The following is a 27,609-nucleotide window of genomic DNA, read 5'->3' on the forward strand; positions in this document are numbered from 1 at the left end:
CAGTATTACATGTACCTAAAGGTATCTTTAATCAATTGTAGATATTCCAGCACAGTAACTAGAGACGAGGCAACTGTGCTTGAAAAGTGTATTGGATTATGCCACTATAGGCAGTTGTATAGGTCAACACATGCATAAATAGGAAAAAGAAATATCTCCACCACTATGCTATCTGATTTGTTTAGGTTACAAAGATCCATTAGTACCCAGTGATTGGTACATTCAGTCCAGGAGAAGAATTAACATTTTTAACAGTTGTGGCTCACAGAAGGGTGGCTATCAGGACAGAAAAGGGATGGAGACAGAAGTGGAACGATTATGGAAAAATAAAGAGCAATGTTTGTATCTGTAAAACAACATATACTCATACATATTCACTTCAGAGAGAGTTGCTCGAGACAGATATGTACATCACAGCCTTTTGAAGTACTCTTTACAAACATTATTAGTGTGACACATTGCTGGGCATCTTTGACAGGACAAGGCTACTTGGAATGAGAATTTGTTCACACATGTCCCTTTTATTGAGCCCAAACAAAATTTCCCTACACATACAAAAAGTCTTCAAAAATGATTATTTTGATCAACATATTCAAACATATCTGACATCAAGTTGTGTGCAAAGAGGCTACCGAACTTCTAATGGATCAAGATACCCCAGCGTTACTAATTCTAGAACATGACTTTAAAATAAAACATGAAAACAACAGTTAATATATATATATGTTACTCTCTATAAAATTCATTAAAATATAAAAAAATACAAAACATCATAAACTATATAATAAAAACTTTCAGTATAAATATTTGCATATAGGAACATTACTGACAGACAGCTAATGGCAAGATTTCACTTTGTCAACTAAAAAGTGAAGTGGTAATTTATGCGTATCTTTTTAAGCAATAAAATACAACTTCCATATGAATCTCAGTAAACTAAACAAATGTAACAGTTCTGCTGCACTTAACAGAAATGTCTGTCTTGTCACATGTAGCTATAAAAATAAAGATGTTTTATGAGCAACAAAAGTACTGTACACATAATTACATTACATACAACACAGTTCCAACAAAATGGAATGTATGCAGGTTTAAGTCTGTATTTCTTTACTATTATGTCATCGATGCTGCAATAAACACATCATGTCCACAGTGATGTGGGAAGTATTCCCTCTACAGAACTTGGATTTGGGGTTAAAATTTCATCTTTCAGGAATTCTAAGGGGATGTTCACCAAGAAACCCTGAAGAGAGAAACAACAGCAATTATATGCAGCACAGTAAAATGGCCAACGTCAACTATAACAAACAACAACTGAAGTAAATATTTCTTTTGTTACATATTCTTCAACAAAAGTTACTCACACATATTTCTGCGACATTTTCATTATTCCATGTTAAAGAACTATTACATTCACAATTGTTTGAAAAATTTAAAACTTCACCTCTGTACACAAATACTATGGATGCAATACTATAATTAAAACCAAAATGTATCACTTAAAACAGATCTTTTTCTATGAAGTAGCATAGTTATTATGTGGGCAGACTGATAAACCAGGTACATTTAACAGGAAGGAGGTTTTTTAAATCACATCTTGTAAGAACTGAATGAGTACACTACGGTACATTCATCACATGAAGAACTGGTTATGAAATAGCCTTGTGAGTGTGTGTGTGTGTGTGTGTGTGTGTGTGTGTGTGTGGGCGCGCGCGCGTACTGTTTCTAAATTTTTATTAAAAATGAGAACTAAAGAACATCATTAAGCAAAGTTTCCAGAATTTGCAGAACTTTTTTGGCCTATTGGTGACTGTAGATTAACTTGGATTCACCATAACACTCAAGAGCCCAAACAAAACTGTGGAAAAAAGTTTCGGAAAGTTCTTCGATGAAAAGACTGTTTTGCTGAGGTGGACAAATCATGCCCACTGATTTATTGAAATCCCAATAATTATGATAGATTATTCAGATAAATGCCTTTCATTTACTACACAACTTTCAAAAATTAATCCCTTCGTAAATGCCAAACACAGAGTGATTAAAAAAAAACTTTTACAAACTGATGTGGTATATCAGTCATACAAGTGTCAGTATTCATATAGGAACCAGGGGTTGCAAAGGCCACCCAGAGCTATTAAATGACATTGCAGTTACTTAGTCACATGGACACCCACTAGAGGAGATGCTCAACGTTTTGCCCAGACAAGCAGCCGACTTCGATGCTGCACTGAACGGCTCACCGTCTGAAAGAAACCTCCTGCTGCTGCAACAATTCTGCCCACTAGGTCCTATAGTGCTGTAACGTGTTTTATACTCAAGCGCCTTCAGATCCCCACCACCAGGAAAATATCGATCGGGGGCATGTCGGGTGATCGTGGTGGCCATGTGACTGGCCCACTGTGACCAATCCAGCAACCAGGAGAGGTCATCTGCAGATATGCCTGCACTTGTCTCTCTGTTGTGCTGATATTGAATGCTCCCGACCAGTAGGCATGGGAACATCATTCAGCATATCCGACAGAACTTCTCGCAAGAATATGAGATACATGCGACATCAAGTTGGCCTGGGGGAATTTAGGGGCCAATTAAACAGTCTCCAAAGATGATAGTCTATACAGGGTGTTACAAAAAGGTACAGCCAAACTTTCAGGAAACATTCCTCACACACAAAGAAAGAAAATATGTTATGTGGGCATGTGTCTGGAAACGCTTACTTTCCATGTTAGAGCTCATTTTATTACTTTTCTTCAAATCACATTAATCATGGATTGGAAACACACAGCAACAGAACGTACCAGCATGACTTCAAACACTTTGTTACAGGAAATGTTCAAAATGTCCTCCGTTAGCGAGGATACATGCATCCACCCTCCGTCGCATGGAATCCCTGATGCGCTGATGCAGCCCTGGAGAATGGCGTATTGTATCACAGCCGTCCACAATACGAGCACGAAGAGTCTCTACATTTGGTACCGGGTTTGCGTAGACAAGAGCTTTCAAATGCCCCCATAAATGAAAGCCAAGAGGGTTGAGGTCAGGAGATGTGGAGGCCATGGAATTGGTCTGCCTCTACCAATCCATCGGTCACCGAATCTGTTGTTGAGAAGCGTACGAACACTTCGACTGAAATGTGCAGGAGCTCCATCGTGCATGAACCACATGTTGTGTCGTACTTGTAAAGGCAACTGTTCTAGCAGCACAGGTAGAGTATACTGTATGAAATCATGATAATGTGCTCCATTGAGCGTAGGTGGAAGAACATGGGGCCCAATCAAGACATCACCAACAATGCCTGCCCAAACGTTCACAGAAAATCTGTGTTGATGACATGATTGCACAATTGCGTGCGGATTCTCGTCAGGCCACACATGTTGATTGTGAAAATTTACAATTTGATCACGTTGGAATGAAGCCTCATCCGTAAAGAGCACATTTGCACTGAAATGAGAATTGACACATTGTTGGATGAACCATTCGCAGAAGTGTACCCGTGGAGGCCAATCAGCTGCTGATAGTGCCTACACACGCTGTACATGGTACGGAAACAACTGGTTCTCCTGCAGCACTCTCCATACAGTGACGTGGTCAACGTTACCTTGTACAGCAGCAACTTCTCTGACGCTGACAATAGGGTTATCGTCAACTGCACAAAGAATTGCCTCGTCCATTGCAGGTGTCCTCATCGTTCTGTCTTCCCCAGTCGCGAGTCATAGGCTGGAATGTTCCATGCTCCCTAAGATGCCGATCAATTGCTTCGAACGTCTTCCTGTCGGGACACCTTCGTTCTGGAAATCTGTCTCGATACAAACGTACCGCGCCACGGCTATTGCCCTGTGCTAATCCATACATCAAAGGGGCATCTGCCAACTCCGCATTTGTAAACATTGCACTGACTGCAAAAACACGTTCGTGATGAACACTAACCTGTTGATGCTACGTACTGATGTGCTTGATGCTAGTACTGTAGAGCAATGAGTCGCATGTCAACACAAGCACCGAAGTCAACATTACCTTCCTTCAATTGGGCCAACTGGCGGTGAATCGAGGAAGTACAGTACATACTGACGAAACTAAAATGAGCTCTAACGTGGAAATTAAGCATTTCCGGACACATGTCCACATAACATCTTTTCTTTATTTGTGTGTGAGGAATGTTTCCTGAAAGTTTGGCCATACCATTTTGTAACACCCTGTATGTTAAGGGTAAATCTTCATTGTGAGGTATGCATACGTGTAGCATGTGGGTTCACATCTGCCCTCGTATGCAGGGTGTGAATGTTCATCACATCCTCGTGGATCTATGGTGATATTTTATATGTTACCATCAGATGGCTTCTTGTCCATTGCACTTGGCTGTGCCATACATCAAATGCATCTCAGGAAGTTCCACGTGAATGGCGATAGGTCTCTATGCGTTCTGCGCAAGTTTGTAAAGCAGTGCCCTCTTGTGGCCGTAGTGCCCTTGACCCCAGTTCCAATTCGTATTCTGGTTGTATGCCTGATGTGCCATGTCAGTTTGTAACTTTTTTTATCACCCTGTACATATGAAATAACAGGGCAATTGATTTTTAGTAAGTGTGAGAAGAAAAGCAGCCATCAGTTTGACCCAACATCCCAGTGCTGGTCATGTTGGAGGTGTTACAGATTTGCCAGTTATATGGATAGCTGTAGCTTAACATCAAATATAAATCAGCAAAGTGTGGTCTTTTTCACTTTGTGAGTTAAATACTGGACTGAGTGCAAATTGAAATCTTATTTGTAGCCTGTTTACACCAATCCACACTACTATTTTTTTGAATGAAGAATCAATAAAGGTACACGTGGCTCAGTGGTGAAGTGTCAAACTACAAATTCAGTATCTTAGGTTTGGTCTCCAGTCACTCTTAGAATTTTAATCTGTCTCTTATCACTTCTTTCACCTCTGGCAACATTTGTTGACGTGGAAAATGCCAAGTTGTGCCATGCTTCATAATCCTTGTTGAATTGTAGCTTACCCTATTACTGACTGGGGAGTCAGTTGAAGGGTCAGAGAAAGGCAAAAGCATACTACGTCCAAAAGGACCAAGGCTAATAAAGAAATATTCAAAACTATCTCTGGGTTGATAACAACTTTACCTTTTTAAAAATAAAGGTAGCAGCCTTTTGTCTATGAACTTAAGTAAACTGAACAAAAAATAAAAGGATGCCATTACATTCTGAAATGGTATGAGTACAAAGGACAGTTTGCCTGGACAGTTCTAGACATGAACCAATATGTCTTAATAAAAATCAAACAACCATTTTCATCACAGATACTCGGTAAAAATGGTTAAAGACCAAACAAAATATGTTTTTTTCTGTCTGTTTCTCTGTCGCATTATCCCTTCACACATCGAAAATGTTTTAAGGTAAGCTATTTATGTACTTCTGTTACACTCAAACAGAAGAATTTGCTGGAAGTGAAATTTCTTTTCACATTACAATCCACTTTATGTAACTGCACTCAAATCTGCAAAAGTAGTGAAATGTAGAGTATTTAAATTCCACTCTACAAATGACGAGCTGTTAACAACTGCAACATTGTTGGGGAACAAATAAAGATTACGAGTTTTTTCTTCAATTGAACTACACAACACACTTTAGATAATCATTGTTAATATTATCAGCACAGTACCTGGACATTCTCCAGCATTGCCTCCGCACTGGAAGGATCTGTGTCAGAAAGAGACAGTTCTTCCTGGAATTTTTTCAATTTTGAGAAGCTAGTGGCCTGATCTGAAGGAATGCAACGGAATACCTGTGAATGAGAATTAATTGATGTGTTAGTCTCAAACTGTCAAAAACCGCAGAGAATAGCTGCGTATTTGTATCCTATTTCTGGATAGAAAGAATGACAATTTTATCGAGTTATAACTTTATGCTACACATGAATATAATTGGACAAATGGATAATATGGAAAAAAGGCACCAAAATTAAAGTACATTATTATTATTATAAAATCCAACAACTGCTTAGGAAAGAAAAGAGTAAGGAATATAAACAGTGATAAAGTTTTTTGTCACACAGTGAATGTATCATACAGGCTGTTTTGCAGATAAAGTGTGCAACTGTTGGAGTTTCATGTATATAAAACAGCATATAAGTGAGTGCATTGCCCTGTAATAGATGTGATGGCAAACCTGCCTATACTAAGTTCCAAACTCTCTATTATTATAATGGATGGGCATTGTAGGTAATTTCCATTACTGTTTCAAACTTCCATACGATACAACCTGTACACTCGAAGATGCCCAGTAAAAGTGTTACTGCACCCTAGTATTCTTTTGTTATTTTCAGGCTGTAAAATTAATGGAATTTGACAGGTAGTAGTTAAATTATAACATAGAGAGTATTAACACTTAGAAAGATTATGGGTAAACAAACAATGAGCTGACTAAGTTCAAACTGTGTGAAGTAGAAACACCAGAAATTTCCATTAACTGTTAATCTTGGACACTAACCTGAATGTAATACTGAGATTGCAACGATTCTCCAGACTTATTCTGAATAACTATGACCACGAGATTGAATTGTTATGGAGGTTTTGGAATAACAAATAATCAGACAATACAATTTTTCATCAGTGCACGTGTCTAGGCCTACTTCAGTTAGAACTCCTTCACTGAGGCCCCATGGTTGATATATCGAACTTTTCCCTGTCGTTTCATCTTTGAATGCGGGGAATATCCATAACAGTTGCCATTTTATCTCCAAAAACGTCCTCCACAGGTGGAGATGGAAGTCAGGGAATAATTTTATGTATCAACCACAGGCTCTCGAGCCCAGTAGTTGAACTGATGACAACTGAAGCCAATAATTCCTTTTGAAATTTTGTGGAATTGTGCCAGAGAGAGAGAGAGAGAGAGAGAGAGAGAGAGAGAGAGATATATTGTGATACAAATGTCTCTCTTTACATCTGACAATTACAATTAGTTTCATCTGCACATAATAAAAGTAGTTCATTCAGCTGTAATAATTCATACCATGAGCTGCACTATCCCTTAATGCGTCAAAACTTGTCATTTTTGTTGAAGTTTTGTCAGACTGTCTCAATAAACAGATAACTTTAATATGGTTCCTGCCAGCAGTACCTCTAAAAAGCAATAACAAATGTCCAGAAGCAACAAACAGTCATTTCATTACTCAATTGTGCAGAGACATGCAATGAGACATCCAAAAGTTGGTGGTTAAGTAGTGACCCCCACCCCGCCCGTCATTGGGTTGTTAACCACTCTGTGATGGGATGGTATGTCTTATAGGACAACTTTGTGGTTATTCAGCAGACACAAGAAGCTAACTATAGGTCACACATTGATTGCTTGTATGACATGGGACATATCACATTCCACTGAAGGGGCTGGAGTTAGTAGTGATGTTGCAGGTATTCCTTTTCCTTGCATCAAGTGCGTTCACATCATTGCTATGTAAGCCATTGCAGTTTGTTTTCAGGAATGTAATAGTTTCATGCATAACTAATGAAGGTACTATCAATACATTTAGTTCCTTAAATTTATCACTGCAGGATTGTCTTGTGGAATTCTAACAAGATGTTTGATGCCCTTTTTTTTTATAGAATCTTAAAGACAGTCTTAATTCTACAACGTAAGGCCACCAGATGTATTGTTGGAATCCTCTCAAGACAATCTTGCAAGGATAAATTTAAAGAACAAGATAGACTTGATAGTATCTTTATAAATATAAGATATACAAGGTGGCCAGAAACAATCGGAAAAGCTCGTTAGGGTGTTTCAGTGTAGGTTGTGCTGAGAAATAACTGTTAACAAAAAATTTTGCTGCGTTAGGCTGTTTCCGAGTTAATTAGCATTGAAGTTAGCCAAGCAGGCAGCTGTATGTGAAAATTCAAGCAAGCAGCCCATCAGAGACTGTGTGATCAAATGTATTCTTTGCTCGATTTCCTAAAATGAAACATGAGAGTGATACAAAAATTGGACATGGGGGCAGTAGTAAGAATTGAATGTGAGCTAAAGGCTGAGCAGTCTCATGTGCTACTATCTTCACCAATGGTTCCCATACTTTTCCTCCGATGGAACATCTTGAGAACCATGGTAGTTTGATAGAACACTTAGTTTGTATTGAAGGTTGATGAAATTTTAAAACATGAGAAAATCTTGTGTTATTCAGTGATTACTTCATTTTTAAATCATAACTAATAACATAGAAATCCTAAAAAAAAAAGAGAGGCCATGTTATTAATAGTCTTTTGCGGAGCACTTTGTCACTTCTTGCAGAAAACAGTTTGGAAACTCCGATCTATGTTACTAGAACAACTAACGCTAATCATATCTGGCAGATTGCTTGAATTTGTGCGTGCGATGGCCTGACTGACCATCTTCAATGCTAATTAGTTCAGAAATGGCCCAACATACTGAATTTTTCTCTTAACAATTATTTCTCAGTACAACTTATCCTGCAACACCTTTACAAGCCTTTCACACTGTTTCTTGACACCCCATATATTTATGAAACTACTGTGTTTTTCAGAATAAATTGCAATGCATTATTAAACAAGGATTTGCATGACCATAATCCAAGGAAAAAGGATTACTACCACATAGATAACAAAAGAATATAACTATGAGGGTACTTCAAAAGCAAATTACACATATTAAGGCAGGCTAAGTACCTCATATTGCATGCTGCACTACACATCAGAGTAAAACAGATACATAACACTATTTTTGAACAAAGCTGCCAAGTTCTTGTGAACAGTGGTCAGCATGTTGTATCAAACATTCAATTCCTCAACGACAGACATCTGCTCCTCGGTCAGAGCCATTCAGAAACCGCTATTTGAACATCATTGTTGTTGGAAAATCTGTGATTGCTCCAAATTCCTTTTCAATTGCCTGGACATTGTCATCCGTGGTCGATGTCAATGGCCTTCTGTACCGACCAGCATCGAAAATGCCTGTATGTCCTTGGTCAAACTGTTTGCATCACTTCAGCACGGTTAGACCCAACACTGAAGTTCTGGTAGTGTATGGACTAAATGCACAGGGAATCTGTGTGCAATTTAGGCTTTTTGGCCACATGAATTATATTGTCCCATGTACTTCAACTTCTCAGTACATTAAAAGTTATTGTGCCATTTCATTTGCATGCTGTGATGCCTCTGTTAACCATACCACACTGAAACTGTGTCTGCAGGTAACATAAAACATGTATGCTCTTCTGAAAATGTACCACTCTTGTTGTGCAATGGTCTTACTGAGGGAAAACATGAGCAACTTATTTTTTGAAGTCCCTTCGTAATTTATACAGATTCTGCAAATGCCAACAAAATTCTTTTCAACTTGCTGCCTCAGTCTTTAAAAAATATAGATAAAGTACATGATTTCAGAAATAAACAAAAGTATTTTCTAATCTCTGCCAATCACTCAGTGTTATCCAGCATCGAAAAGCCCAGTACTGAAAGGATGCAGAAATTGAGAGTGTTTCAATCCTGAAATATACGTACATTTATCACGCTACAATTTCTGGTGATGTATATGAATGAGTAAACATGTAGATTTATATGGTTTTCTGTTATTAATTCATGTTAGATGATGATATTCTGTGAACTCATGTTTAAATTAAGTATTCCAGATATTTTTCTCTGTCTGGGTTTGTGCATATTCTGTTCGATTTATTCATTGGGCTATGGATGGTGTTGGGGCATAGCAGCCGATGTTCTGACATTAGAGCAAGTGCAGACTGATTTAATTGCTAACTGCTGCTCTGTGGAAAAAGCCAATGGAAGATTCTGTGAACAAATAATGAACAATGCTATACAAGAGAACATTGAACTTTGATGTGTAATTTAAGGAGTCTCTTGTCTGAAGTTTTGGGATAGAGTTCTCTTTTAAGAGTATTGCAAGAGGCATTGTATGTTGTGTGACTGTGTCTGTAAATAAAGTTAACGAGAACTCCAGTCTACTGATTTAAGTAGAATGGGTAGATAAATGTAGTGTCTGATGTACAACCATTCAAGTACTGTGCAAAATTACTGCGAAAGTGTCACAGTCACAGTTTAATACAATATCCCTACTAACAAATTTGTGTGGCACGTGCACACCCACCCACCCACCCACCCACCCACCCACCCACCCACCCACCCACACCCACACCCACACCCACACCCACACCCACACCCACCCACACACACACACACACACACACACACACACAGCTACTGTGTCTCAGGGCACTGAGGCCTAACTTAGAGCCTGGAGATGACATTGGCTGTGTGTGAGTTGTGCACGACATACACTCCTGGAAATGGAAAAAAGACCACATTGACACCGGTGTGTCAGACCCACCATACTTGCTCCGGACACTGCGAGAGGGCTGTACAAGCAATGATCACACGCACGGCACACCGGACACACCAGGAACCGCGGTGTTGGCTGTCGAATGGCGCTAGCTGCGCAGCATTTGTGCACCGCCGCCGTCAGTGTCAGCCAGTTTGCCGTGGCATACGGAGCTCCATCGCAGTCTTTAACACTGGTAGCATGCCGCGACAGCGTGGACGTGAACCGTATGTGCAGTTGACGGACTTTGAGCGAGGGCGTATACTGGGCATGCGGGAGGCCGGGTGGACGTACCGCCGAATTGCTCGCACGTGGGGCGTGAGGTCTCCACAGTACATCGATGTTGTCGCCAGTGGTCGGCGGAAGGTGCACGTGCCCGTCGACCTGGGACCGGACTGCAGCGACGCACGGATGCACGCCAAGACCGTAGGATCCTACACAGTGCCGTAGGGGACCGCACCGCCACTTCCCAGCAAATTAGGGACACTGTTGCTCCTGGGGTATCGGCGAGGACCATTCGCAACCGTCTCCATGAAGCTGGGCTACGGTCCCGCACACCGTTAGGCCGTCTTCCGCTCACGCCCCAACATCGTGCAGCCCGCCTCCAGTGGTGTCGCGACAGGCGTGAATGGAGGGACGAATGGAGACGTGTCGTCTTCAGCGATGAGAGTCGCTTCTGCCTTGGTGCCAATGATGGTCGTATGCGTGTTTGGCGCCGTGCAGGTGAGCGCCACAATCAGGACTGCATACGACCGAGGCACACAGGGCCAACACCCGGCATCATGGTGTGGGGAGCGATCTCCTACACTGGCCGTACACCACTGGTGATCGTCGAGGGGACACTGAATAGTGCACGGTACATCCAAACCGTCATCGAACCCATCGTTCTACCATTCCTAGACCGGCAAGGGAACTTGCTGTTCCAACAGGACAATGCACGTCCGCATGTATCCCGTGCCACCCAACGTGCTCTAGAAGGTGTAAGTCAACTACCCTGGCCAGCAAGATCTCCGGATCTGTCCCCCATTGAGCATGTTTGGGACTGGATGAAGCATCGTCTCACGCGGTCTGCACGTCCAGCACGAACGCTGGTCCAACTGAGGCGCCAGGTGGAAATGGCATGGCAAGCCGTTCCACAGGACTACATCCAGCATCTCTACGATCGTCTCCATGGGAGAATAGCAGCCTGCATTGCTGCGAAAGGTGGATATACACTGTACTAGTGCCGACATTGTGCATGCTCTGTTGCCTGTGTCTATGTGCCTGTGGTTCTGTCAGTGTGATCATGTGATCTATCTGACCCCAGGAATGTGTCAATAAAGTTTCCCCTTCCTGGGACAATGAATTCACGGTGTTCTTATTTCAATTTCCAGGAGTGTATGAATATATATGCGTGTTTTTGTAAATCTGGCTAAGGGTTTTAGCTGATAGTGTTGTCGACTTTTATTGTACTTTTAAACTGCCTGCCTGTCTGCCTGCCACTCTATGCCTCCTTTATGTGGTGAGTAGCAATCTATCTTAATTCATTTTGTCGTTAATGCCAAATTAAAATACAACTGGTGTTCATAAATATGGCGATGGGGGAATGGGAGACATGTTTTGGTGAGATATTTTGTTATACTTTGAACTGATAAGTGATTAAAAATGAACACGATTAACAGATCAAGTACTCCAGGAAGATTAAGTAAAGTGCTTAAAAAAAATTATCACGTAACTGATAACATCGCGTATGAAGAACTGCTGGCTCTATCTTTTCCTTGAAACTGTTTACCTATTTGTAAAGAGAGAGAGAGAGAGAGAGAGAGAGAGAGAGAGAGAGAGAGAGAGAGAGAGAGAGAGAGAAACAGAAAACTTAGCTTGTATACAAGAATAATCAGGAATAATTCAAGGCCTTGTAAGAGACTTTTGATTAATACAAATTTAGTGGATCATTTTCATCATTTAGAAATTATATGATTCATTACAAACCTCCTCATAAATTTTAGTGTTGTCAGTGGATATCCTTTTCCACACATTATTGAAGAACTGGTGACTCACTGGGTCCATAATGTCTTCCTCTGAGAGTTTTTGCCTGTTTTTCAGAAGACCAAGATGTTCTCTAAAAAGCTGCTTTCTAAGTGATGCTGCACATCGTCCAACCTTGTAAGGTTGTCCATTCATTACACCATCTTCCAATTCTATATCCTACAGGCATGCAATTATCAAGGTAGCGTTAATGAAAACAACTAGAATAAAATGTATTCTACATATCAAATACAAATGGTTGAAAATACAAAATTTATGACTTCATTGTTATATGTCTAAATCTCTTTTCATTTAATTTCTTATACTGCATGTAATTTATAGGTACGCTATTACAATGTAGCCATAATTCACTATGAGCAATAGTTTTAGCAGACTTTCAGTGGAGAAAACACACACACACACACACACACACACACACACACACACACCTCTAAGAGTATGTAATTTTATATATTTTTTTGCAAGTTTCAGGCATTATTAGCATGCAAGTGCGATTCTGGACATTAACAATGTAGAACTTTCAAGTTGTAGCTAAGCAGTCGCAGGAGTCAAGTGCTGTGTTTGTCTGTCTTTAAGAGAAGATATACATGAATTTGTGTGGATGTACAGGGATGCAAAGGCACCATGAGCACAAATACACAATATGAAGTGTTTTAATATTAATATTAGTGTCCAAATTCTCAAAGTGGATATAATTTTGAGCAAAATGTCAAAGACGAGTAGTTACTAAAGTTGGAAAACAGAGAGAGAGAGAGAGAGAATCAAATGTGATGGAGACCTGAATAATGATTATAATTACTAAGTGTTCCATGTACATGAAATTTATGGATATTCCAGCAAGGAAACAGAAATGAAATAAATTATGAATGTGGGTGGGGTAACAATGATCAGAAGTGAATTTACACTATCAAAATTATAAAATTAAAATCTCTGATTTGGAGATGTCTGAAACAAATAACAAGAGGAAAGAAAAATTAAAAATATTGGCATTTAGGGCACAATCGCATTGTTCTCTGAATAAGGGCCAGCCATGATGTGTAAACTTCATGCGAGCAGCATGTGCTGTCTAAGCTTTGCTCAGTCCTTCCCAGAAGTACTCGGCACAATATGACACTTCATTGAATATTGCGGTGTGGCATTTTTTTGGCCAGCACAACTCTCATCAGTTCGGCAGAATCATGGTGTCAGTGCTGTTTACTGTTCACTATTTGTTCACAGTATGAAGGACGTTCACTGACATAGTGGCATTCCTGGCCAGGTCGAGGATTTTCTGTACCTAGGGACTAAGTGTGTTTGTGTCGTCCTCATCATTTCATCATCATTCACGAATGTGGTGAGACTGGACTGTGTAAAGATTGGGAATTTGTATGGACACTGACAATTGCGCAGATGAGTGCCCCACACACTAAATATCATCATCATCATCATCATCATCATCATCATCATCATCAGACCCAATGGCTGTTTGCACAAAAAGAGGAAATCTAGTGACCTGTCCTCACAAGCCTTTAAAAATGAATGGAAATCACAGGGGAGACAGAAAAGAATTCTTAATATATGTTTGCAGTCTCATAAGTGATGGGTATTGCAAATTTGCTATGGAACTATATTACAATACCATGGAGAAATAATTTAAAGATTTAGTTGACAATGAAAGGCCAAAAAATACAAACGTTTAGCAGACAGGATTCACTACTCTGTACATCAAGAAGTGCTCTGTGCTAAATTTTCAGGCAAGGAGCAAGTGAAGAAATTGGTGGTACAAACAGAAAAAATTCTGAAGTCACATACATTATTCTGCTGCCAGCTGCAACAGTTTTCAATGGAAGTGAACAAATAGTACGGAGATCTTATATATTACTGCGAAATATGTTGTTTAAGTTAAGGGGCACAAATGGAAGGATTTTTTTTTATTTAAAACACACTACTGTTGAATTTACGAAGGGAAAAGGAGTGCACGAATAAAAATTACAAGACCTGGAATAGATTGCAGACCTCTCATTTTAAGTGGCCATAACTGCACACTGTTTCACAGTAAGACACTGCGAGGAGAGAAACTTCTTTCTGATTTGATGGGGATGGATTTAAAAAGAAAATTTGTTGTAGAAGGGACACATTCCTACAACATTTTTCTAGTTACCTAAGCTCACTGCTGCTAAACAAGACACGAGTTTTGAAGAATTCATTGGGGCCTTGAAAGAATTACAAGGATAATTTCCTAAATGTTTTGAGGACCTGCCAATTTTACATCTGTTCTTGAGACCATTTACTGTTCCAGTTGAAAGCGCCCTGTGTATGTGTAACTTACTGATCTGCTCGGTAATTCTTGTTTTAAAGATTTTAAAACTGTCCAGGACACCTACGCTGCTTTCCTCAGGTAGAAATTCCGTGGCTCCATAATAAGGTTGTAAAAGTGCCACAATATTTTGACCAACATATGTAGCTGGAAGACATTTTTTCGATTATGAAACTGAATAATAATTAAGTGGCAAAATCTGTGAAATTGTTTGCATCTGTCCCTATGCTGACAGTTTGTACAAGAAAAAAATTATATTATGTCTCTAGCGCATTGAAAATAATTAAATAATACTGAAAATTTTTTTTGTTTTTTAATTGTGTTGTTGAGAAGTGTGAAATATGAAAGAAAGTCATACATAATGTGACTACATCGCCATTTAAATGTGACGTGTTCACAGTTTTTCCCTCTTCCCCCTCCTGGCAATCAGAAAGCGTGGTGTGGCAGTGTGGGAATTGTGCGAGCCAGGCAGAGTGCTATGGCACTTCTGCCAGTGCACGACTCGTGAGATGAATTCTTGTTCACCCCTGGTCTAAATAAATTGTGACCTACTCTGTTAAAGATTATCTCCTCACGAGACAAAGAGCCTGAACACATTTCATAACATCAAAGAAGAAAAGCCTGCATTTGGCCATCATGATATGACTTACCTTCAATGTAGGAATGAATGGGGGCAAATAAAAACTGACTGAGACAGATGCCAATAAAGAGTTCTGCAATAGGAACTGTAGCTACAGTACACACAGGAATAGTGAGTGAGAGTATGTGTCTGGAGTAGAGATGGGAAAAACTGTTCTTTTCAGAGATCGGATCAGAACTGTTCACTCCCTGAAATGAACTAGCTCTTTTTCATGACTCACCACTCATTCACAATAGAAAATAAATGGAAGGCACATTGCCCTTTAAACTTGGTTTATTCCAGTACTATACCTGTATTTTGATCTTATTTGATCCTATTTTGAAGTAACACAGATAATGAGTAAGAATTTTGTATTGTTGATTGAAATTTCCACGATATGACAAAGTTTTTGATTATTGATTTATTTTGCACTATCGTGGTTTTTTGGGTGATCGGAAAATGTTGTAACTAGAGATTTACATTAACAATATACTTGGCTGTAATGTATTAAAATTTCATTAACCTCGTACAAATACATCGCAAGCCATATATTTTTAAAGTGAACGTTTCCTTCCGAAGACGCCTAAAATCGCAAAATCCGTACTACAATAAGAAAAAAATATATAAATTTGACTGTAAGACCAAAGTGCTGCATATAGCCTTCCGCAGAATAAAACAAGGAAAATATTGTTGTATCACTTTTGCTATACGTTTATCGGTTCGCTCGTAATTAAAGCGTAAATTCGAGTGACCATAATAAAAAATGCTATAGTAAGAGGAACCGTCAGGAACCTAATCTGATCAGTTTAAACAAATAAAAATAAAATAAAAACATATGATGTATACATAACATAATAATGTAATGTACATAGCGGTATTACTACGAAGAACAATATCCAGTAGAGATGAACTCCGATGCAGAGGCGCTGAGTCAAGCAGGTCGAGCCGCGAGCTGTATTACTGCGTGAGCTAAGACCGCAGAGACCAGAGTGACACCTGAGTTGCTTTGCTCAACGCTCTGGCTAGAGTCGAGAACGGTGGGGTGAGCCTTGAGCGGGCGAGTTCCGAGGGTGGGGGGAGCGGTGAGCGGCCACCAGTCACCCGCTCCGAGACAAATCGTCCGCTCTCTTGCGAGCAGGTTGTTGCAAGTAGTTCTTATGTTCTCCGCTAGGAGGCTCTCTGTCCTGTTGCTCGCATCAACTGCCCAGAGGGCAGGACGTGCGACTGAAACGATCGCCGACGGAGTGCGATGCTAAGTTAAGGTGCGCCAGACACTGCACGCAGCAGAGGAAGCACAGAGAGGGCACGGCATATGTGAAACACAAAATCCAATGGGGCACTGCACAATGCAGGCAGCCAAGGCAGAAGCAGGGTAGAGGCCGGCGCTGGCTGTGTTGTGTGGCGTGCAGTGTGCTCTGACCAGCAGAGGCCCCACTGGTCTGCTCCGACACTCTCTCTCTCTCTCTCTCTCTCTCTCTCTCTCTCTCTCTCTCTCTGCTTTGGGAAACGTTTGGAGCTACCGTTCTTTTTTTCTGAATCACTGATTATTCACTCCTTTGAAAGATTCAACTCTATGAATTAGTTCAGGAGCGGATCCCCCATCTCTAGTCTGGAGGAGTGGGCATGACACAACACCTATAAAAGTAACAGAATCAGTTTGGATTATCAGCATTGTAAAACTAAAGCCACCATGACTGAAAAGAATCATCTAACACCAGTTGATTCAGTGGCTGGCACACACAAAGCAGAGAAATAAATGTTGCTAAAGGCATACAAGCTTTGGATTGTTGGTGTAGTAATATGCTTCTGAGGTAACACACAATTTTGGTGATGGAATTTAAAAGTCATTTTTTTAACACCCATATGAGCTGTTAATGTGAATTCTTTACAGGCAAATGGAAAAACTGGTAGAAGCCAACCTCAGGGAAGATCAGTTTGGATTCCATAGAAATGTTGGAACACTTGAGGCAATACTGACCCTACGACTTATCTTAGAAGAAAGATTAAGGAAAGGCAAACCTACGTTTCTAGCATTTGTAGACTTACAGAAAGCTTTTGACAATGTTAATTCGAATACTCTCTTTCCAATTCTGAAGGTGGCAGGCATCAAATACAGGGAGCGAAAGGCTATTTACAATTTGTACAGAAACCAAATGGCAGTTATAAGAGTTGAGGGGCATGAAAGGGAAACAGTGGTTGGCAAGGGAGTAAGACACGGTTATAGCCCCTCCCCAAAGTTATTCAATCTGTATATTGAGCAAGCAGTAAAGGAAACAAAAGAAAAATTCATAGTAGGAATTAAAATCCATGGAGAAGAAATAAAAACTCCGAGGTTCACCGATGACATTGTAATTCTGTCAGAGACAGCAAAGTACTTGGAAGAGCAGTTGAATGGAATGGACAGTGTCTTGAAAGGAGGGTATAAGATGAACATCAACAAAAGCAGAACGAGGATAATGGAATGTAATCGAATTAAGTCGGGTGATGCTGAGGGAATTAGATTAGGAAATGAGACACTTAAAGCAGTAAAGGAGTTTTGCTATTTGGGGAGCAAAATAACTGATGATGTTTGAAGCAGGGAGGATATAAAATGTAGACTGGCAATGGCAAGAAAGCGTTTCTGAAGAAGAGAAATTTGTTAACATCGGGTATAGATTTAAGTGTCAGGAAGTCGTTTCTTAAAGTTTCTGAAAGTATTTGTATGGGGTGTAGCCATGTATGGAAGTGAAACATGGATGATAAATAGTTTGGACAAGAAGAGAATAGAAGCTTTCGAAATGTGGTGCTACAGAAGAATGCTGAAGATTAGATGGGTACATTCTTAATGTGAAAGGAGATACCAAAGACATCACAGACATTCTTAATCATTTCAATAATCTAAATGAGAAAATCAAATTTACAGTGGAACATGAGCAAAATAAAAGTATCAACTTTCTGGACCTAAATATTACAAGACACAACAACACATGCACATTCAAAATTTATAGGAAAAACACAATGACTGACACCACAATCCCTGCAACCTCATGTCACTCAAATATCCATAAACAGGCAGCATACAGGTCAGTGCTGCATAGGGCAACAAAAATACCATTGAACCAAGAAAATATGCAACAAGAAATAAACACAGTGAAGAAGATTGCAGTTGCCAATGATTACAATGCTTCCATGGTTGACACAATCTTAGACAAAGTGAAGAGAAACCCATGTACAAACTGCACCACAGAAGAAAAAGAGAAAAACAAATATATATCTAGCATTCCATACATAGGCAATGTATCACAGAAGATTGCAAATATTTTCAAAAATCACAGAGTAAAAATTGGGTTTTCTACATCCAATAAATTACACCAAAAACTAATACATAATATAAAGTGTAATCATGATCCATATTCAGACTCTGGAATATACAAGGTAACATGCCAGGAATGCTCCAAGTTCTACGTAGGACAAACAGGCTGAAATATCAACACCAGGTACACAGAGCACATTAGAGCAAACACACACAACAAACACACTACATCAGCAATAGCAACACACATACATAATACAGGACGCCCATTTGGGAAAATAGAGCAAAATGTCAAAGTACTCCACCGACTAAATAAAGGACATAAAATGGATTTGCTTGAAGAACTGGAGATATATTCACATTACAGAAAATATGAAGATAAAATATTAAATGAAAAACTCGAAAGTGAATCAGTGAATTTCTTCAGATGTTTCGATAATATACTTAAATAAAAATAGTAAAACATAGAAATAAGCACAATTGTAAAATCAATATGAGTAATTCATGAGCCAAATTGTTAAGATAAATAACCTCTGTACAAAAGCATATCATAATCTGTGGAAGACCTATAATGTTATCTCTGTGAACTACCTGTAAGAATATCCTTGTAACTGTTTTGTTTATATAGATATTTTCGATGTGTAAAGTGTTCAACAAGTTGTGTGTGATGTTAAGTGTGTGTGAGACTCTACACAAATGGACCATTAGAAAACTGTAAGTACAAATTGTTCTAAATTTTAGCCACTAACCTCACAAAAATAATTGATACCCAACTAAAAACCGAAAAATCGCGCTTCTTAAGTATTACAGTAAAAGTCAACAAAATGAAGCAGACTGACACACAAACTGACAACATCAAAAGAAATGGCTTAATACACACACACACACACACACACACACACACACACACACACACACACACACAAACGCACTTGAAAATGGGAATTATTTCTAGAAATGCGTCGTGCGGTTAGTAAAATAAAGAAAAAATCGTGACTGGTAGCAGAAGATTTATTTATTTATAAACAAACCAATTGACAATGCAGTTCATTTTCTGCTTTGTTTGCATATGGACCAAATGGTACTATAATTATTCTGAGCTGTAATCCTTAGGGAACTAAAGCTGCACTGACTAGTGTTTTCTCCAACAAATTATATCTTTTAAACAATGTTGGCTTTTTTACCAAATTTTACTGACCAATCCTTCTTGGTTATAAGACAAGTAATGGCATTTTCCTAATGCAATGTATCAGCAAGTTCCTAACTTATCTTCAGGCAACTTGACTTTACCTACAGGTAACAAATAGGGAACTTGTCAAAATGTTTCTTCATGACTGTTACTTGGTTGATGTTTCTTCATGACTGTTGCCGCATTGATAATCCAAGAAGATTACATTAGTAACGGCTTGTTATATTTATCAAGATTTTTCATTTTTTCAAGATTTGTCATCAGTTTTACTTAGTGTATAGGCTATCACAACAAAATTCACCCCCCCCCCCCCCCCCCATGAACCATGGACCTTACCGTTGGTGGGGAGGCCAGCGTGCCTCAGCGATACAGATAGCCATACTGTAGGTGAAACCACAAAGGAGGGGTATCTGTTGAGAGACCAGACAAACGTGTGGTTCCTGAAGAGGGACAGCAGCCTTTTCAGTAGTTGCAGGGGCAACAGTCTGGATGAGTGACTGATCTGGCCTTTTAACACTAACCGAAACAGCCCTATTGTGGTGGTACTGCGAATGACTGAAGGCAAGGGGAAATTAAAGCCATAATTTTTCACGAGGGCATGCAGCTTTACTGTATGGTTAAATAATGATGGCTTCCTCTTGGGTAAAATAGTCCCCCATTTGGATCTCCAGGCGGGGACTACTCAAGAGGACGTCGTTATCAGGAGAAAGAAAACTGGTGTTTTATGGATCGTTGTGTGGAATGTCAGATCCCTTAATTGGGTAGGTAGGTTAGAAAATTTAAAAAGGGAAATGGATAGGTTAAAGTTAGATATAGTGGGAATTAGTGAAGTTTGGTGGCAGAAGGAACAAGACTTTTGGTCAGGTGAATACAGGGTTATAAATACAAAATCAAATACGGGTAATGCTGGAGTAGGTTTAATAATGAATAAAAAAAATAGGAGTACGGGTAAGCTACTACAAACAGCATAGTGAACGCATTATTGTGGCCAAGATAGGCACGAAGCCCACGTCTACTAAAGTAGTACAAGTCTATATGCCAACTAGCTGTGCAGATGACAAAGAGATTGATGAAATGTTTGATGAGATAAAAGAAATTATTCAGATAGTGAAGGGAAATGAAAATTTAATAGTCATGGGTGACTGGAACTCAATAGTAGGAAAAGGAAGAGAAGGAAATGTAGTAGGTGAATATGGAATGGGAATAGGGAATGAAAGAGGAAGCCGCCTCGTAGAATTTTGCACAGAGCATAACTTAATCATAACTAACACTTGGTTTAAGAATCATAAAAGAAGGGTGTACACATGGAAGAAGCCTGGAGATACTGGAAGGTGTCAGATAGATTATATAATGGTAAGACAGAGATTTAGGAATCAGATTTTAAATTATAAGACATTTCCAGGGGCAGATGTGGACTCTGACCACAATCTATTGGTTATGAACTGTACATTAAAACTGAAGAAACTGCAGTAAGGTGGGAATTTAAGGAGATGGGGCCTGGATAAACTGAAAGAACCAGAGGTTGTAGAGAATTTCAGGGAGAGCTTTAGGGAACGACTGACAAGAATGGGGGAAAGAAATATACTAGATGAAGAATGGATAGCTTTGAGAGATAAAATAGTGAAGGCAGCAGAGGATCAAGTAGGTAAAAAGATGAGGGTTAATAGAAATCTTTGGGTAACAGAAGAAATATTGAATTTAATTGATGAAAGGAGAAAATATAAAAATGCAGTAAATGAAGCAGGCAAAAAGGAATACAAATGTCTCAAAAATGATGGTGGTGGTGGTTAGTGTTTAACGTCCCGTCGACAACGAGGTCATTAGAGACGGAGCGCTAGCTCGGGTTAGGGAAGGATTGGGAAGGAAATCGGCCGTGCCCTTTCAAAGGAACCATCCCGGCATTTGCCTGAAACGATTTAGGGAAATCACGGAAAACCTAAATCAGGATGGCCGGAGACGGGATTGAACCGTCGTCCTCCCGAATGCGAGTCCAGTGTGCTAACCACTGCGCCACCTCGCTCGGTCTCAAAAATGAGATCGACAGGAAGTGCAAAATGGCTAAGCGGGGATGGCTAGAGGACAAATGTAAGGATGTAGAGGCATATATCATGAGGGGTAAGATAGATACTGCCTACAGGAAAATTAAAGTGACCTTTGGAGAAAAGAGAATCACTTGTATGAATACCAAAAGCTCAGATGGGGACCCAGTTCTAAGCAAAGAAGGGTAAGCAGGGAGGTGGAAGGAGTATATAGAGGGTCTATACAAGGCTGATGTACTTGAGGACAATATTATGGAAATGGAAGAGGATGTAGATGAAGATGAAATGAGAGATATGATACTGCGTGAAGAGTTTGACAGAGCACTGAAAGACCTAAGTTGAAAAAAGGCCCCGGGAGTAGACAACAATCCATTAGAACTACTGATAGCCTTGGGAGAACCAGCCCTGACAAAACTCTACCATCTGGTCAGCAAGACACACGAGACAGGCTAAATTCCCTCAGACTTCAAGAAGAATGTAATAATTCCAATCCCAAAGAAAGCAGGTGTTGACAGATGTGAAAATTACCAAGCTATCAGTTTAGTAAATCACGGCTGCAAAATACTAACACAAATTCTTTACAGACGAATGGAAAAACTGGTAGAAGCGAAACTCGGGGATGATCAGTTTCGATTCCGTAGAAATGTTGGAACACGTGAGGCAATACTGACCCTACGAATTATCTTAGAAGATATACGAAGAAAGGCAAACCTACATTTCTAGCATTTGTAGACTTAAAGAAAGCTTTTGACAATGTTGACTGGAATACTCTCTTTCAAATTCTGAAGGTGGCAGGGGTAAAACACAAAAAGGCTATTTAGAATCTGTACAGGAACCAGATGGCAGTTATAAGAGTCGAGGGGCATGAAAGGGAAGCAGTGGTTGGGAAGGGAGTGAGACAGGGATGTAGCCTATCCCCAATGTTATTCAATCTGTATATTGAGCAAGCAGTAAAGGAAACAAAAGAAAAATTCGGAGTAGGTATTAAAATCCATGGAGAAGAAATAAAAACTTTAAGGTTCGCCGATGACATTATAATTCTGTCAGAGACAGCAAAGGACTTGGAAGAGCAGTTGAACGGAATGGATGGTGTCTTGAAAGGAGGATATAAGATGAACATCAACAAAAGCAAAACGAGGATAATGGAATGTAGTCGAATTAAGTCGGGTGATGCTGAGGGAATTAGATTAGGAAATGACACACTTAAAGTAGTAGATGAGTTTTGGTATTTGGGGAGCAAAATAACTGATGATGGTCGAAGTAGAGAGGATATAAAATGTAGACTGGCAATGGCAAGGAAAGTGTTTCTGAAGAGAAATTTGTTAACATTTAGTATAGATATAAATATCAGGAAGTCATTTCTGAAAGCATTTGTGTGGAGTATAGCCATGTACTGAAGTGAAACATGGACGTTAAGTCATGTTGAATAGAAGCTTTCAAAATGTGGTACTACAGAAGAATGCTGAAGATTAGATGGATAGATCATGTAACTAATGATGAGGTACTGAATAGAACTGGGGAGAAGAGGAGTTCATGGCACAACTTGACTAGAAGAAGGGATCAATTGGTAGGACATGTTCTGAGGCATCAAGGGATCACCAATTTAGTATTGGAGGGCAGCGTGGAGGGTACAAATCATGGAGGGAGACCAAGATTCAGAAGGATGTAAGTTGCAGTAGATACTGGGAGATGAAGCAGCTTGAACAGGATAGAGTAGCATGGAGAGCTGCATCAAACCAGTATCTGGACTGAAGACCACAACAACAACAGCAGCAGCAACAACAACAACAAAAACAACAACAACAACAATTCATGTACTGAATTGTAATGGTGTTGATCCTGCTTGATAACTATCATGGTTATAATTTATGTAGGATGTAGAGTTTTCAAGTTACTTTAATTTAATGAACAGAGGTCATGTCAACATTTTTCTTCTAAGACGGAGATATGAGTAGCTTTGGTTCCACGATCACGGTTGCCCCCTCTCCCTCTCCCACAGGTCTATTTGAATTTCCTTCACTATAGAGGTGGCCAGGTTTAGTTGACCGTGTATATTTATAAATATATATTGTTTTCAGAGTCTTTCATAGTGGCATGGCTGAATATTCAATGCATCTCTTTGAATAATTTTTGAGGTTTTAACAGTATTTTCCTTATAGATATCTAAGTTTCAAGAATTTATTTAAAATTATGTGGTTTTAATACCGAGAAGATCTTTTTCAGTGAAATTTATTCTCCTTATCCTACTCTTTCACTGCACTCACTGTCCTTCAAATTACCTCAGTACTTCACTATGAACACTCCTTCACCACTAAAAAACACAATTACATACCTGCAACACAACTGCCACTTCGGAATCACGTTTACCAATCAACGATCTGTCATTGATGTTTGCAGATCCACATATTACAGTATTGTCATCTGCAATTAGTAGTTTTGAATGAACATATATCAGTTCAGACACCTGCCAGGAATGAAGGAGGACATTTTTGAGAATACGCTTATGCTCACAGAGAAGAAACTCTGTGTAAGATACAACACACTTCTCTCAAATAATATGAATTCTCACCAAGTCCCCATTCAAGACAGAATGTGTCCGCAGGCCATGGAATGTTATATATTCAGTGGGGTCTTCAATACCAGCTTCCTTCAACTTATTTAAAATAGCATCTTTCCCCCTGCAACAGAAAAAAAACTGAGACACTACTTTTCATTCTTGTGTTTCATAATCATGTGCAGTTTTTCCTCTTCCTGCTTTCATCTGTCTGACACAGGAATTGTACTGTGTTTCACAGGTAGAATGTACACTATGTGATCAAATGTATGCGGACACCTGGCTGAAAATGACTTACAAGTTCTTGGTGCCCTCCTTCGGTAAAACTGGAATTCAGTACGGTGTTAGCCCACCTTTAGCCTTGATGGCAGCTTCCACTCTTGCAGGCATACGTTCAATAAGGTGCTGGAAGGTTTCTTGGAGAATGGCAGCCCATTCTTCAAGGAGTGCTGCACTGAAGAGAGGTATCGATGTCAGTCAGTGAGGCCCGGCACAAAGTTGGCATTCCAAAATATCCCAAAGGTGTTCTACAGGATTCAAGTCAGGATTCTGTGCAGGCCAGTCCACTACAGGGATGTTATTGTTCTATAACAACTCCACCCCAGGCCGTGCATTATGAGCAGGTGCTCGACTGTGTTGTAAGATGCAATCACCATCCCTGAATTGCTCTTCAACAGTGGGAAGCAAGGAGGTGCTTAAAACGTCAATGTAGGCCTGTGCTGTTAGTTCCACACACAACAACAAGGGGTGCAAATCCCCTCCATGAAAAACACGACCATGCCATAACACCACCACCTCCAAATTTTACTGTTGGCACTACACACGCTGGCAGATGAAGTTCACTGGGCACCCACACCCTGCCATCGGACTGCTACATTGTGTACCATGATTTGTCACTCCACATGACATTTTTCCACTGTTCCACCCTCCAATGTTCACACTGCTTACACCAAGCGAAACGCTGTTTGGCATTTACCAGCATAATGTGTGGCTTATGAGCAGCTGCTCGACTATGAAATCCAAGCTTCCTCACCTCATGCCTAACTGTCGTAGTACTTGCAGTGGATCCTGATGCAATCTGGAATTTCTGAGTCATGATCTGGATAGATGTCTGCTAATTACACATTACGACCCTCTTCAACTGTCGGCGGTCTCTGTCAGTCAACAGACGAGGTCGGCCTGTACGTTTTTGTGCTGTACGTGTCCCTTCACATTTCCACTTCTCTATGACATCATAAACAGTGGACCTGGGGATGTTTAGAAGTGTGGAAATCTTGCATACATAAGTCTGACCCAAGTGACACCCAATCACGTGACCATGTTTGAAGTATGTGAGTTCCACCGAGCGCTCCATTCTGCTCTCTCATGATGTCTAATGACTACTGAGGTGCTGATATGGAGTACCTGGCACTAGGTGACAGCACAATGCACCTAATATGAAACACGTATGTTTTTGGGGGTGTCCGGATACTTTTGATCACATAGTGTATCTCTGCTTCATCTTATGCAACAACACATTTGGAATATTTAAATAATTAAGTGTTATGATAATAGAAATCTCAAAGTGGAAAAAATTAGCGAAAACAAAAATACCTCCAGATGAATGGCATTTGAAATGTACACCCACTTACAACATTAAAACTTTGCATTTTTAACTTGGCTACTATACTCTTATGTCCAGTGTTTCTCTTTATAGTTTTGTTTTTTATTTGCTTTTACTAATTTTTGTTTTCTTCTCATTATCCCAGTTCTGTGCCCTTAGCCCCTTGTACATTCCCTTTCCATGTTCTGCATCTCTCAGTTTCTTTGTCCTATTTAACTGTCTTCTTTCACTCTGTTCCCTGCCTTTACTCATATTTACTTACTCTTCCAATAGGTGCCTCATCTCCCTCTCCATGCTCTGCACTGCCTTTCTCTGTACGTCTTCTACTGCATACACTACTGCTATAGCCCTCCAATGACCAATTTGATTCACTGAGCTCACAGCCAATAATTTTCAACATTTCACGTTACCAACAAATGTTACACGGTTCCCTGTATATCAGTCAAAAATGGCAAACAAACATTTACACCTCACCTGTCATTTGCATTGATACACAGAAATCACACAGTTAATTATGAGGGCCACCTGTTAAGTTTTTACAAAAATAATACAAGCAAAAATTTTTGACATAAACTGTTTTATTGTTTCTGAAAATACCCAACTTTAAAATTCACACACTTTAGCATACATTTGAAACAATTATGGGAGGGGGGTAGGGTTCAGTCCGATGTTAGTCCCTTAATAATATGACTTAGAAAAGATCCAACAATTTCTTGAGGTGTTGAAAATAACTGTCCACATAGTTTTTGTTTGATATAAGAACATAAAAGTAAGTCTTCTGGTGATAACTCAGGCAATGAGACAGTAATTCGATTTTTCACCCCTCAAATGATCAACTGTTTGATAGCTGTCATTGCCGTGATGATGAAAGATGTGAAGTTTTTGAATTTTTCTCTGACTTTGGTTACTTGTCGCAAACAAACTGTTATATATCATTCAGCATTGACACTCAAGCAGTTGACTGCTGCTTACTTCTGAGCTCATATGAGTATATCTGTCTTCTGTTATGATGAGTATACAAAATTTTCATTTCCTTGGTTGATTCTCCTCCTTCCACCAACTGGCATGAGTCAGTTTTTGAGCTTAAACTGTGTAATATGCACCGAGAACAGATCTTTTTTGATGCATTAAAGATGCAAAACTGAATGTACTGTAGTCTCTGACATGACTAAGAATGCACCTAGCAGTAAGTTACATGCCTAACCTCTTCAGTCTCATTGCTCACACCATCCATGATTTTTGCAACAACAACTGGTTTGTTGTCAATGACATGAAAGCCTGAAAAAGTTGAACAAAGTAATTTGATACACTGTTATTGAGTTAGTCCCCTACAAGATTGTACAAAAATCATCCAGCAGAAACCTTTACATGAAATTTCCAAATTTCTCCACAGCGCAGTTTCTTTAAGCACTTACGGTCATTTGGAACAACTTAAAAAGCGATCCTTGTATTACTGAACTGACAGATCTTTCTGCTTATACAAGTTCTGTAGGGACATAGTAGTAAATCTAATGGGAAAGTCATTATTTTTAAAAAGACTGCCAATTCATCAGTTACAATTAAGCAGCTGCTGCTTATTATTGACTGCTTTATATCTTTTATCAATACACAAATAACAGAAAATATTAGAGATATTTACATTTTGGAAGAGTAAGAGCCTGTT

The 27,609-nt window shown here is 39.6% G+C and overlaps 1 protein-coding gene across 3 annotated transcripts in view; it reads right to left on the reverse strand.

The window, feature by feature from the left end:
* Positions 1 to 339: 339 nt before the first annotated feature.
* The window catches only part of LOC126253478 (phospholipase D1), a 206,085-nt gene continuing 178,815 nt past the window's right edge, over positions 340 to 27,609 (reverse strand). For all 3 annotated transcript variants that reach the window (XM_049954838.1, XM_049954837.1, XM_049954839.1), the window contains 5 exons: positions 24,359 to 24,467; positions 24,122 to 24,253; positions 12,298 to 12,513; positions 5,654 to 5,776; positions 340 to 1,243 (listed from right to left, as the gene is read on the reverse strand). In XM_049954838.1, coding sequence (XP_049810795.1) covers positions 1,142 to 1,243; positions 5,654 to 5,776; positions 12,298 to 12,513; positions 24,122 to 24,253; positions 24,359 to 24,467 — 682 coding nt within the window. In that variant the 3' untranslated portion in view covers positions 340 to 1,141. The remainder of the gene's footprint in view (positions 1,244 to 5,653; positions 5,777 to 12,297; positions 12,514 to 24,121; positions 24,254 to 24,358; positions 24,468 to 27,609) is intronic.

The sequence above is a fragment of the Schistocerca nitens genome, chromosome 4, assembly GCF_023898315.1.
Source record: "Schistocerca nitens isolate TAMUIC-IGC-003100 chromosome 4, iqSchNite1.1, whole genome shotgun sequence".
NCBI lineage: Eukaryota > Metazoa > Arthropoda > Insecta > Orthoptera > Acrididae > Schistocerca > Schistocerca nitens.